General features: G+C 39.9%; 1 protein-coding gene across 2 annotated transcripts; it reads right to left on the bottom strand.

Moving 5' to 3' along the window:
* Positions 1-2,615: 2,615 nt before the first annotated feature.
* slc34a2b (solute carrier family 34 member 2b) lies at positions 2,616-9,802 on the bottom strand. 2 transcript variants are annotated; one of them, XM_004068326.5, is made up of 13 exons: positions 9,609-9,802; positions 9,354-9,401; positions 9,028-9,159; positions 8,798-8,926; positions 8,453-8,596; positions 6,797-6,908; positions 6,527-6,722; positions 6,346-6,441; positions 6,120-6,231; positions 5,563-5,730; positions 4,956-5,072; positions 4,738-4,862; positions 2,616-3,493 (listed from the first exon to the last, which is right to left on the bottom strand). In XM_004068326.5, exons 2-13 carry the CDS (start codon positions 9,397-9,399, stop codon positions 2,951-2,953), a joined length of 1,920 nt encoding a protein of 639 aa, XP_004068374.1. In that variant the 5' UTR covers positions 9,400-9,401; positions 9,609-9,802; the 3' UTR covers positions 2,616-2,950. The 2 variants fall into 2 exon arrangements, with proteins under 2 accessions (XP_004068374.1, XP_078802800.1); XM_078946674.1 differs by having other exon boundaries at positions 9,587-9,798.
* Positions 9,803-13,900: the final 4,098 nt, after the last annotated feature.

Below are 13,900 nucleotides of genomic sequence, written 5' to 3'. Positions count from 1 at the left end.
CAACTACGCCATATGCTGACCTACTTCTATGTTAAACTACTTAATCTGGCCTAAACTGAAAAAGATTATACTGATAATCCTTATTAATGTTTTATTTTCCCTGTAATTCTGGAGTCTCCCCATAGATGGTGCACTACAAATAAATTGACTTTTGTCTAAATGCAGAAAGTTACTGAGCCTCCACGTGGTGTTGGATTGTGAAGTAAAATTTGTTGTTTTTCATTTTTCCAATGGTTCAAACACCGCATTTCTCTAGGTTTGCGTTTCACATGAGGTACATCAAATGGTGCAAAAGGCTCTAAAATGAGAGCGCAAGCCACAATTTTTGACATAAAAACTCAAAAATGTTCTGTTTTTTAATATATGTTTTAATTTTCAATCAAAACTAAAGCTTGTTTTCATCCAGATTCCATGTTATTTCTCTTCTCTTATGAGGTGAATTACCAAAACCCTCCACACATCTGCTCCTGGTCCAGCCCTTCTATGGAAGTTTAAGAACACTTTGTGCCCCACGAGGCGAAACGTTCCCCCGCCAAAAGCTAACAGAGGTTAGCACTCTCATCTCACAGGAAGACGGTCCAGATTCAGTCCTGCCTTTCTGTGTGGAGTTTTTCGGCTGAGTCCGAATTCTTCCCCTACCCCTGTGGCTTCTCTCTACCCCTTCAATTGTAGGGGCATTTGGAGGAGTAGGGTTGTCAGAAACAGTTGTATTAAGGGCTGACCCTCGTGGCGGAGGGATGCCGGGCCCTCACACCCCTCTGCCGCGGGCGTGATCCGTGTGCCGTTTAGAAGTGCATTTCTTCATGTGGGTGTGCTCTGAAGCACAAAGATTTACATTTAAATGTCAGTAATGACTTTTTCTTTTAGCACAAATTTTTTTAAACTTATACAGTTATAAATGTAATAAACGTTATATTTAGTTAAATAGCTAAATATTTCATTTAGACTTCCATATTTATTCAACAAATAAATATTTACCTACAAAGCTTAAATGTTTAGTTTGAAAAACAAATATTTAGATCAAATTTGCTAATTAAATGTTTATTTTTATAAATGTAAATATTTCATTTAAAAACTAAACAGTTTATTTTCCAACAAAATATATAATTATAAAAATATTTAGCTTTAAATTAAATATCTAGCTTGCTAACCAAATATTTAGTTGGTAAATGTGATATTTATAAATACATGAATAAAAATATACATTTTTAAAATGAAACCAGTTTTTTTTCCCTCTAAATAACCACAAATATTGCTGTAAATATTTGAATATGCAGCCAAACAAATGGCACCCCATACTTGGCAGTAAAAACAGCTTCACTGCAGTCCAATGATAAAGCTGAACGCTGTTTAGCAGATTTAATTATTGGATGGCATCATTTTACATTCCTTGCATGCACACACACATCTATATCCAAACTCTTTACATGATCGCACCAGATTAAATACTCTAAAATAAGGGATTAAATGTATGCATTAAAGTTTATATTTCATATAAGCTTAACACGAACTTTAACATTAAATCTAAACCATTCCTCTAACACTTACTTTTAGACTAAACACGCTGGTATGTTTCCAAGCGTCTTACCTGAGTCAAAGAGAAAAAAGAACTAAACTGTCTCTCACAGTTTTCTATACAGACTAAAGTCAATTCTACGTTTATTTTTGAAAACAAGGTCCCAGAGTCGGAAGGAAGAGAGTCTAGTGAGAAGTTTCCACAGTCACTGATGACTTGATGTCATCTGCTGCCGCTGTGTTGTTGTGATGTTTTCTGAAGTTCAGTCAATGCAGCTTCGTACCAGGAGGTTCTACAGCTCTTCATTCAGCCTCTGCAAACAAGCTAAATGGAGATTTCAAGCGCGATTTGGCCGCCGCCCACTCTGACAAAAGTACCAAAAGCTGCTTCCATGGCTCTCATGTTATGTTCTTGACTGATAGAACCTACCTAAACCTGATAGAAAATGTGTGGACTTTTGTCAAGAAGAAGATAGAAGACACCAGACGTGACCCTTGTGCTATCCTAGGCACTTTAATTGGGAGTTGGGTCATCTAGACCCACTAGACAGAGCTCTGAACCTTTTTTCTTCAATGATTTGTGATCTTCACTGGTGTCCATGGATTACATGAAATCTTTCCACCTTTATCCACCTTTGTCATGGTAGGAAATAACATGTAAATGTAAGGGTGGGGTCATCTAAGATAGCACAAGGGATAACCAGATGTCAGTGGACTTCCATCACACCTAAGCAGAGCCTCATACAATAGAGAGTATTGATGCAATCTAAAAACATAATTTTTTAATTTTTCTAGTGAGATATTAAAGTGTTTTGAAACACTAAAGTATAGGCTTTTATTATCTATAGCCTGTAATCATTAAAAGGACAAGTGATAAAGCCTTGAAATATCTGAATTTATCAGAATAAGAAATCTTCATTTTCCCCCCCATTTTTAAGATTTTATCTTAAAATTCTGAGTGTACTTCAGTTTCTCTGGATCAGCGTGTGTGTGTGTTTTTTAGCTCCCTGTGTCCTTCAGCAGATTTATTAAAAAGCCAGAACAAGCACCAAAGTCTCAACCCAGAAGTTTTTTCAGCTACCACCAAGAGAAACCAGAGATTTAAAAATAGCAAATTAAAAAATTTATTTACAAACATTAAATGAACTTAAATACAGAGTAATACCATATGTAAATAACTTTAAATTGTACATGCTACATCAGTGGAAATGTTTAGAATTGGAAATAAAACCAAAAGTGCCTTCCACACATGATTTCCTATATAAAAATGCACGTTAGCAATCCCCAAAATGTGCAGCAGCAGACAGAATGTGCACCTCGTGTTCACACCTTCCAGCTGAGAACGTCAGCGTGGAATCAACCACAAAACCCATAATTACAGTTATGTTACAGATCGCTCTACTTTGCGTCGGCACACCAAGTTAACTCAGAGACGTTAGAAATCCGTGCGCTCTTCTTTTTTGTCTTCATCGGTGGACAGAGCGGGATTATCGTGGCCCTCCAGACTCTTGCTGCTCCTCCCGGAGACTTCCCCCTCCTCCTCGTCCTTCCTGCAGCAGCTGCTGCACTTGCAGCAGCCGCAGCAGTATCTTCCACAGAACAGAGTGGATTTAGCCACAGCAGCATCCCAAGGTTTCATGGAGTGGAGAGGCTGAGGCAAAAAGTCCCAGTTGCGGAGGAACCTGGGCAGGAAGTGCGGCCGTCGGGACTGTGCCACGTTGATGACGACAACAACGACGATGAGCGCAACGATTGGCACGCCCACCCCGACCAGCACCTTCCAGCCAGCCACAGACAAGCCGAAAACAGTCAGGGGGACGACCAGGAAGCACAGAATGAGGTAGAGGACAGCAAACCAGCGATACTTGGCTGTCCGGTTCCCCAGTCCTCTGGCCAGCCGGATGGGTAGTCGCATGAAGGGGAGTGGATACCAGATTATGATGCCAAAGATGTTAAAGAAGAAGTGGCAGAGCGCAATCTGCACAAAACAATACAAACAAATCCCTTATGACTGTGAAACAGAACTTTCAGACTCACAAAACATGAATACCTAAAAAGACTGTTTACAGCACAAAATAATCTCATTAAAATGTGTTATTTAAAAAAAAGAAAAGCTATTTTTTTTAATTAAAAATCTGTCAAAGGGATATGAAAATGTTACCAATCTTAAATTCGTCAATTACTTTAGATTACAGTTTTACGGTCACTGCCAAACCTATTTTGAATGTGAACAGATTTTATATTTAATTTTCATTTTAGTTTGATAGGCGCTTTAATGCTTAAAATAACGAAAGGTGGCTTCCACTTCGGTGGTTCACATGCTGTAACCTTGATCTTGTTACGAGTTAAGTCTTCTTTATTGAGAAAAAATATCTAGTAGTATATGTCTTCCAAAACTAAGATTTCTTCATAATTTTTTAAATACTTTATTAATTCAGATTGACAGGAAAATAAAAACAACTGTCTAAATACCAGGATAGAGTGAAGACAGTCTAAGCAATGAAATAAAATGCAATTTAAAATTGAATAAATATTATGTGTCAATGATGCATTAACCATTGAAGTTTGAAGTTTATTAATGATATACTTCATATATAAATGGGTGTGAAAAAGGCAAATTTTACAAAAGAATTTTAAAGTAAAAGTCATTAGACATTCCAGCTTTTTTGAATCTGTGAATGGATGTGATCTTGATCCATATCTTTTCTATCGTACTCATGATTTTCTAATGAAAAAACAAATCTGCACATATTTTAGATAATTGATCTGCATGTGCTATGTTGATTTTTAAAATAGAGTTATGTCTATTTTACATAGATAATAAGTCATTGTTGTCATGTAATTTATTGATACTTAAGTATTCTTAATGACCTCTAACCGTAAGGCATTGATATCTGATAAAAAGTTATGATCCGGATAATGACAAATCAAGTAACGAAAATGGTTACGGTAGAAGAAGGGCGGGATTATCTAAATCCGCTTCCTTCCACTCCCTTTAAGCAATCTTTGATTTAATGTCTAATTATTCTAAGTTGGATTCTTCTTGTATGAATGTATAACTGCTGATTGTATTGTTTTGTGCATTATTCTTGCTTTGATTGCTTGAAATAAACCATTTCAAATCAAATCAAATCAAAACATCCAATAATGCGTTATTGTCATAGTATAGAAAAGCATGACTTTCAGAGAAATGTCAGAGTAAAAATTGACATCTTATCTCACCTGCAGAGAGTTAGATAATGTTTCTCCAGGACTAGCCATTGCAGCGAGAATGGATGTGGTCGTTGTGCCAATGTTGGAGCCCAGCGTCAGAGGATAAGCTCTTTCTAGGCTGATCACACCAATACCTGGTTGACGATGACAAAAAGGAACAAAGACCTTGGAGTTAAAAATAGGCTTCCGTTTGCACAGAAACAATGTGACGGCTGCCGATGGCTTACCAACAAGAGGTGTGATGGCTGAAGTGAAGACGGAGCTGCTCTGAACAATAAAAGTCATCCCCGCTCCAACAAGAATCGCAATGTACCCGGTGACCCAACCGAAGGGGAAAGGGAAATCTACAGATAAAGGTTATTTATTTAGTTGACTTGAGTATCAGTAAGCATCCTATAGACCACTAGACTTGTAGTGTAGGAAATATACTCCCTGAATTCTTCTTCAGACTAAATTGGAACACTTTAGGTTTACAATGCATCCAGTAGATAGTATAAAAAAGTAAACTTCAAGTATGCTGCCTCCCTTTCAGTATAGTCTACTTGTTAGATAGACATTTAATTAGACTAGTTTTTGCTGAGGGCACCCAGCAGAGAAAGAACAGTCTGAACTCAAACTGGAGCAGAAAGGACAGAAAAAAATGATCTTATGATCTAAATGGTTTTTGTGCCTGAGCGTTCTGCCTTCCACTCCAGGACGGCTGGACCTGGAGGCGACCCAGAAACACCAGGAGCGCTCTGCCTGTGCTGCTCATCAAGCATCACCACAGAACAGATGTGCCGACTATCGAACAGGCTGGGTCAGAGCGGGAGCGGAGGGTTTGGCTTCCTTCACCTGTGTTGAGGACCTTCTTGATGACCACTGCCACCTGTCCTTTCAACATGGAGTTGAGCAGTTTGACGATGAGGATGAGGCACATGCAGAGGACCAGCAGAGACAGAGCCAGAAGCAGGAGGCCCACTGCCAGGTCTGACCAGTTAATGTTGGCAAAAATGTGTTTACCTGCACAGGATGAAAAGAGACATGAGCTTAGAAGAAGCTCAACAATGCACAAATAAATTACAAAAGTCTTGGGCATTTCTATTTTTATAACAGAAGAATACATTGTATATTAAATGAGGGCATCAAAATCTCAAGAAAGGGTTTCACTGTATTGGCCATCAAGGGAGCATAAAAAGACCCATTGAAAAAGGTGGAGGGGGCGTGGCTGGGGGTCAGGGGGTCGAGCTGAAGCAGAGTAACAGCTCAAAGGTAGTCATTGTCCCCTCATCAGGGGGTTTTGGTGAAAGAGGCTGCTGCTGCTCATGTTTCACCGAGCTTTCCAGGATCAGGTGATCGTAATTGCTTTGCCCTTCTATCTCAGTAAGCAGCAGGCATGGAGGCGCACGTACATCTCTCCAGGTTGTTGGTCCAAGTTTGGTTCATCTGGGTCACCGTCTGGTTTCCTTCCTCCCAGCAGACTGCTCCGGCTGGGCAGAACTCCACTGTCTCATTCCAGAAAGTCTGGGGAAAGGCCACATGTGTGTGAGCGCATGCAGAGATTACACGCCTTTCCAAATCTGAACCACTTGGTTACATTATGTAAATGTGGAATGTCCTTCACGCTCCTGTTCTTACCGTGTTGACCTCAACCTTGCACCATCTCTTGATTAGACTCTTGTTCCTTGCCTCTGGGACTCCCAATGCAATGTCACCGATGACAGATTTGTCAAGCTAGGACAAATAAAGTAGAATTTTTTAAAAATGAAGTGCCTTTTTGAGGGTTGGAAGTGTGTCTCCGTCAAAGACGCATTGATACCTGGATGATGGACTTTGTGAGAGGATCGGTGATGACTTTCAGCAGGTCAGGAGCGTCCTCTCCGCTCTCCAGGTTGAAGGAATCTATGATGAGTTGTGTGAGTTTTAACAGGACGCCCGTGGCGGCTTCCAACGGCAGAAGAATGAGCACAGACAGCCAGTTGAAGAAATCGTGCACCGTGGCGCCTGCAAAGGCCCTAAAACAGCAGAGACAGACGCGTGAGCCTGTCACAAATCCTGGATGTTTTCTTCTGTATCTGCTGTGGTTCACCTGCGGAACTCATTCCTATCGCCAGCCTGCATCATGGCCACGATGGTGTTGGTGACAGACGTGCCGATGTTGGCTCCCATGATGATTGGCACTGCAGACTTCACATCCAACACTTCAACAGAAGAGACGCTGATTAAAAGCTGCATCTGGATGACGCTACAGCCTTAAGCTCCAGTCACATGCACACACTGATGGTTGAGGCTCGTAGCCACCCAAGTACGTCATAAAATGGAATGCACCATTGTCGTATGTGTAGTAAGTGTGTCGTGGAATTGTTGTAAGGCTATTGAAAATTGCACGCACGTAGGACTTACGGTGGTGAGTTAGTGAGGTGTGAGTACTAGTCCCTTACTGACACGAATGCCACATGCGCAGGTGATACTGTTTAAGTCTTCGCTACGAGCAAGGAAAACTTGTGCATAAGGGTCATTCCAGAATTGGAGAACATTTTTCAACCCATTTTGAATAATGCTAATACAAAATACTGAAACATGTAGATTCTGATCAAATGTACGTGTCTTGAGACTAAATCTACAAAAACTAAGTGAAAAGAATGGTTAAAAATAGTTTTAAATATACCAAAATGGTTTGGAGTACCCCAAAAAAACACATACTTTCCCTTTTCCCGCCCCCCTCAATGTCCAAATTAAATCTTAAACAAAACAGTTACAATTAAATTTGAAAGTATTTAATATTAATTGCTGCATCGGTGTCTATTGTAACTATGGGAACATTTGTTTTAACAAACTATTTCCAATAATAATTATCCATGGAACGAGTGTCCTGCAACATGCACACAACCCTGCTACCATGACTTTTTTAACACGGTAGAAGAAGAATCCAGCAGAGAATAACATGAGATGCTGGACTTTGAGTAGAGCAAAGGGATCTAGTCTTTTCTATTTTACAACATACTGTAGTTAACCTGGATGGAATGTCACACTCTACCCAATGCAATCCTGTTACATCACAATCAGCTTAAGACAATATTTATTTAAGTTTGTCCTAGCTTTTACTCCTGAGAGAAAGTTATATATATATATATTTTTTTAAATGTACTTTTATTTATCCCACAATGGGGAAATTGTTCTCCGCACTTTAACCCATCCCCTGCAGACTAGCCTCACTCCGGGGATGAATATGAATACAGATTTGCAGCCCTGCTACCTGCAAATGTTGGTAGCCAAGCTTTGCAAATACCAAATATAAAAACTTTATGATTGATCTGTAAGCTGAGCTAATCAACCTGTGATAGTTTATTGCCTATTATTAGCAAATTTGTAGCAGAAAAGCAGAAAGGTTTACATTTCATCATTTTTGGAGCCCAAATGTCCTCCAGTTCTGAAATTACCCATTTTATTTACAGTGGTCTACTGTTTTGATGTTTCTTCCCGGCCACCTGTACCGGTTTGCCCATTTTTCGCCCGCAGACATCCCGTATCTACACGTGAATAAGGCTTTGCTGTTTTGATTGCCTACTGCCAAAAACACTGTGTTTATGATTTAAAATCCAACTTTTGAGACTTATAAAAACAGAAAGAAAGGTGAGTTGGACTTGTATTTGTTTATCGTTTCAATGAAGCCAGTTTACTTAAAATGTCGACTTCTCTCTTTTTTTAGTATGATCTTACACTTAACAAAGTTGTGTTTTCTTACATCCAGAGGACACCATGCTGACCACAATGGAGGAGGAGGTGCTGGAGCTCTGCACCAGGACAGTGACTAACACCCCGATCACCAGCCCAGCCACGGGGTTTGACAACACAGCATTGTCCTGGAAGATGTCACCGGCAGCTTTACCTGTGGACAAACACACAGGTCAGCAACACAACAATCACAAGGCTTGAAGTAAAAAACAACAGGTATCAAAACGGTATAAAATACATGTATTTAATTGATTGGGCGATCAAAAAACATAAACAAAATTAAGGATAGAAATAATAATAATTTGTCAAATATTTCTAGTTGTATAATAACTGGTGGCTGGGTACTTTTTCTTACCTCCAACAAGTTGGAAAGCAGAGCTGAGGACGTCCAGAGAGCAGATGAACAGGTAAAGGAGTCCGAGCAGCAAAACCAGCTTGACAATGGCGCTCACTACTCGCAAAACCTTCCCCTTTGTGTCCAGCTCTGTTGGACAGAAGAAAAGCCAGAGAACAAGCGGAACAGTGAGTCAGGGCTTGAAGACCTCAGTGCTCTGTGGAGCATGTCAGAATACACCGCTGCCTCACCTGACCACTTGATCCCCGTGTCTTTGAGCTCAGGGAGATCCCAGGGATCTTCTTCCCTCGGCTCATTCACCAGCTCCATGGTGGAGTAAGATGGTGACAGATCCTTGTCTTTGAACTGAGACTTGTCATGTTCTGGTGGAGGAGAGTAAATGTCAGAGGGTTATCTTGTTTCAGAAAAAAAAAAAAAAACAACTGTTAAAATAAAGTTTCTGTGAGTTTGGTTAGGAAGACATCAAAGCACGACTTTAATGATGGAACACGGGTTACCAACTCAGATTTAGTTCCATAAAGCAATGTTTCAAATTGATCCAACAGAAATGACATACTGCGTGCTGAAGAAGAATCTGTCTCCACTTGTGGTCTTGGAGCCATGACTGAAGAAGAACCAAAAAAACCCAAAAAGAACCAAGAAAGGTTTAGAGAAGCAACACTGTGTGATTAAAAAAGCAGAAATAACTTTCTGTCAAGTCCAAAACATAGAAACCTGAATGAGAATAAATGAACCAGCATTCCTGACCCTTCCACCTGCGTCCCATGGTTTCCCCCACATGCCCCTCACCTGAACCAACCGGAGAGCGTACCTGCCGCTGGGTGCCAGAGCCCGGAGCTGCGCGCAGGAGCCTCCACCTGCGCCACCTGATGCTCCCCTCCAGGAGCCGGGCAGCCTTTATAACGCCGCAGCGCGCGCGCGCCGTTCTCCGTTCAAAGGTTGCGCACACGTGCAGCGCCTGCGTGGGAGACGTGGTGACTAATAACGAGCGGCGTGAGCCGAGGAATTATGTGAATGGGGAAAGTGACAAAATCACAGATTTAAATAGTGAAGGAGGATAAATAAACAACGATTTCTTCTATGGGTTAGATGAACCTTTACTGCACAGAAACATAGTTTAATATATGCACAAAAAGTTACACGACATGTTTAATTATAGCGTGCTTCTGTTCAATTTGAGAACAGAAAAACCCGAAACACTGCCCCCTGCTGGTGATTAACAGTATTTTTTATATATATTTTTTTGATTAACAGTATTGTGGTGATAGAATCTCCAGGAAAACGCGCAGGAAAAATGTCCACAGCTTCTGGTCACGGATGAAAAATATATCTAAAGAAAATTTTTGGATATATAGATTGGAATTTCATTCGTACGCCCTGGCAGGTTTAGCCTATAATTCTTTTTTTGTGCTAAATTTAGAAATAAACTAACTTTATTTATACACCACCCAAGCCAAGAGCATGCTTAGAGTAATTGGTGTAAAAAGTTGAAAGAACACCAAACAAAAAGTTGTACATTTTATAGAAAAAAACAGCAGCTGGGATTGCAAAAACTTCACATAAAAACAAGGTGTTACTTTATTACTGTAATATCTTGAGTAGTAATCTTAACTTTTACTGTGAAAAGACATGTGTTCACCCTCAAAAATGCAATGTAACATTATGAAATTAGCAAAGACACACATTCATTTTTATGGTAATAAATCATCAAAGAGCCGCTTTTCAGATTCTTCTTGGTGTCATTTCATCTGTTCAAATAACTATATAGTAACAAGAGAATGTCCGGCCATCATACTGTCCAGAGAAGATGCAGGCTCTGTGTCCCAGAGGTCAATGAAGGAAAAGGTTTGGACAGAAGGGAGTCAGAGACCTTTGATGTATTTAGAAATAAAAAATAAAATAAAAATTGGAATGAATGTGATTCTACAGGAGAGGCAGTATCATGTTATGGCAGTGCCTGTGATAGTGTTACGTAAAGAGAATGTAATGCTAAGACTTTGAAACATCACCTGAAACATCAGCCAGAAGTTAGAGATTGGACCATAACCCTAAACGAAGCACTTGCAAAGTAAAGATGAGTTTCAGAGTAGCCGTAAAGACCTGGACCCCAGGAGAGAAGCTAAGGGTTAAAAAAAGGGGAATGTGAGAAAGGTGGGCTAAAACCCCTTCTGACAAAAAGAGACATGGGCCGCCCAGAGAACATTTGACATTTGGTTTTAAAACGGACAAAACGAAAACAAAAATTAGACAAAAGAAAGAAAAATGAACATGAACTCCCTCATTAACATAAGAAACTGTTGGTGAATTTATCCCTTGTGCTATCTTAGATGACCCCACCCTTACTTTGATGTGTTCTCCCTACCATGACAAAGGTGGATAAAGGTGGAAAGATTTCATGTAATCCATGGACACCAGTGAAGATCTCAAATCATTGAAGAAAAAAGGTTCAGAGCACTGTCTAGTGGGTCTAGATGACCCAACTCCCAACGTTAAAGTGCCTAGGATAACACAAGGACAATTTTGTTTAGTTGTTAGTATCAGACCCAACACACACACATGGAGCTTTGCTCAAAGCTCGTGCACGCCTTTATGAGGGCTATATTTGTCTTGGTTCATGGTGACAGATACAGCACAGATAGCACTATAACCACATACATTTTTACTCAAAAATTCATTGTGTGTTTGTGTGAGTGAATGATTAACCTGAGATTATAATGCAGTTATAAAATGCAGTTATAAAATAATCACAGCCGATTTAATATCATGTCTATAAAAAAGGTTCACTAAGTTGATGGAAAAAACCTCTGCAGACATTGAATATGTGTATTTATATTTCTAACAACAATATTGAATACTTTTGGGGGGATTTTTGGCAAAAAAAGTTTCACTTTAATCCTATTTTGCAAACAGTTTTGAGGTAAAGTTAATTTTTAGGATGTATGTTTTGAAATTACCTCAATGTTTGAAGCTTAAAAATTAGGTGCAAATTCTTTTTTTGCTTGCCTCATTTGGAAAGATCGCGATCCAACACCAATCAATCGTCAGCGCCCAACTGTCAAAAAAAGCTTCAGTTTTCGCTGAAATTGGACTGTAGAGTCAAAGGTCCAATTTAACCAAAAACAATATTCCACCTCCTCAAAGTTGAACCTCCAGGCATAACATCAAACATTAACCAGACAGTAGAAACAAATGAAAGTCACATTTGTGCCAAATGCTGGATTCGATTCCTGCTTTATTGAAGCTGATAACGTGCAGAAGTTTAATTTTGTCGTATAAATGCCTTTCCTCCATCTCACCACCCACAAAATCACGACCTTATATAACTAAAATGATGTGATAACCTCATCTCACATTATTATACAAACATCACGCCATCCGAATGAGAACAAACAAGATGGGATCCGTTTCAAATTTCCCACATCGTCCTTTAATTCTGGATTTGAAGGCAAGTTGTCATAAATATATCTTTTATTTGACTTTTTTTTCCTCACGCTATGTTCGGGTGTTCCCTGAACTGCCATTGTGGTCACATGACTACCTCTATGGGTTAAAGGGTGGGAGGTGTGGAGGGTGGCGGAGCTGGTGGGAGGGGTATGCTCTGATTTATAGATAAAGTAATTAAAAATTTTTCTGGTGTACAGACTTTTTCATTACCAGGTATGAAAAGTGCTTTATAAATAAAGATTTATTTGATTCCTCTCATTTATCAGAACAGTAATGGGTGCACATGGAATATATTTATTTACCGCCCCATCATTAAGCTGTAAACTGAGAATTATTGTTTCTGCGTAGAGTGAGGGTGTCCACACCTTAACTGATGCAGTTTGAACATTTGATACACTGATCCATCCTTTCATTTTCCTCTGCTCATCAGCTGCAGAACTGCAAAGATGCCCAGATTTTCCTCTTCCAGCAGGTTTGACCTCAATAGTGACTGATGGACCGCTCTGCCCCCATCTTTTCACGAGTATCTAAAACAGACTGTTGAAAGTCACCTGAAATGACTACAAAGTTGATCGCTGACCTTCAGCCCAGGGCAGGGGTGGACAACTAATGGCTGATTGCCTGGATCAGGTGTGTTCAGACGATTAGGTTGGGCAGAGCATTTTACGTTGGAAACAAAGGCAGGAATGTGGTCGTCAATACCCACCCCTGGTCTGGGGTGCCCTGGTGCCATGTGCAATGATGGACGCCGTCTTGTTCAAACATGGTGTTCTTTGGACCAGCTGGGCCGAGCACAAAGGTCCACTAACAGAGCACCACTGTGGTTCAGACCAGGGAGGCCATTCCCTTTCAATAATGTGCTATCAGATGCCATTTTCTTTAACCATGTGGGGCGGTTTTCAGTACCCTTCCGAGAGACACTGTGAGAGAGCTCTTGAGCCACCGCTCACTAAGGTTTGGCGTTCACACACCTCATCACCTTAATGGTTTTTTGTTTTCAAACTCCTCGTTGTTCCTGAGGGGGTGTGGCCATGGGTGCATGTCTATAGCCAAGGATTTGGACTGTACCAAATGGACTGAAAATTGGATACGCATTAGTTTATCGTATTTGCTAAATTAAATTGTTTTGCTAATTGAGTTATTAGATTATAATACTCCCAACCAATCACTAGAATTGTCCATTGCTTTTATGGACGTTGTCAACAGGAGGGAAACTCAACGCCAATCATTTATCAAACTGAGTAGAAGAAGCCAAAAGAACAACACCGTGATGGAGCTGTAATTTGTTCTTTATTTTTTTTTTAAAGGGTTTTTTGTGTTTAAATGATACCAAAACAAGTTTATGCAAAGCACAGAACCACCTGGAAGGTGAGTGCTGTTCAGAACCCAATGATACAGATGCAGCCATTTGTCAAAATTGAAATTCTTCAGCTATTCATTATTCAGGGTTCACAACACACACTTTATAAAATGGTAAACCTGTAGTTTTTTTACTTCCTGTTGTCAATAATTAAAACATAACATTCTGTACAAAGGAAGCCTGTTACGAAGAATCTGGATGACCCAAATGCAGGAATGAAGAAGCAAGTGGAGTGAGGAGAAGAATTTAATTTAGCCAAAGGTTCCACGCCAAACATGAAGACATGTTTCCAAGAACAT

Source organism: Oryzias latipes, chromosome 4 (genome assembly GCF_053564925.1).
Source record: "Oryzias latipes strain Hd-rR chromosome 4, Olatipes_Hd-rR_3.1".
NCBI lineage: Eukaryota > Metazoa > Chordata > Actinopteri > Beloniformes > Adrianichthyidae > Oryzias > Oryzias latipes.
This window is presented reverse-complemented; position numbering and strand designations above follow the sequence as displayed.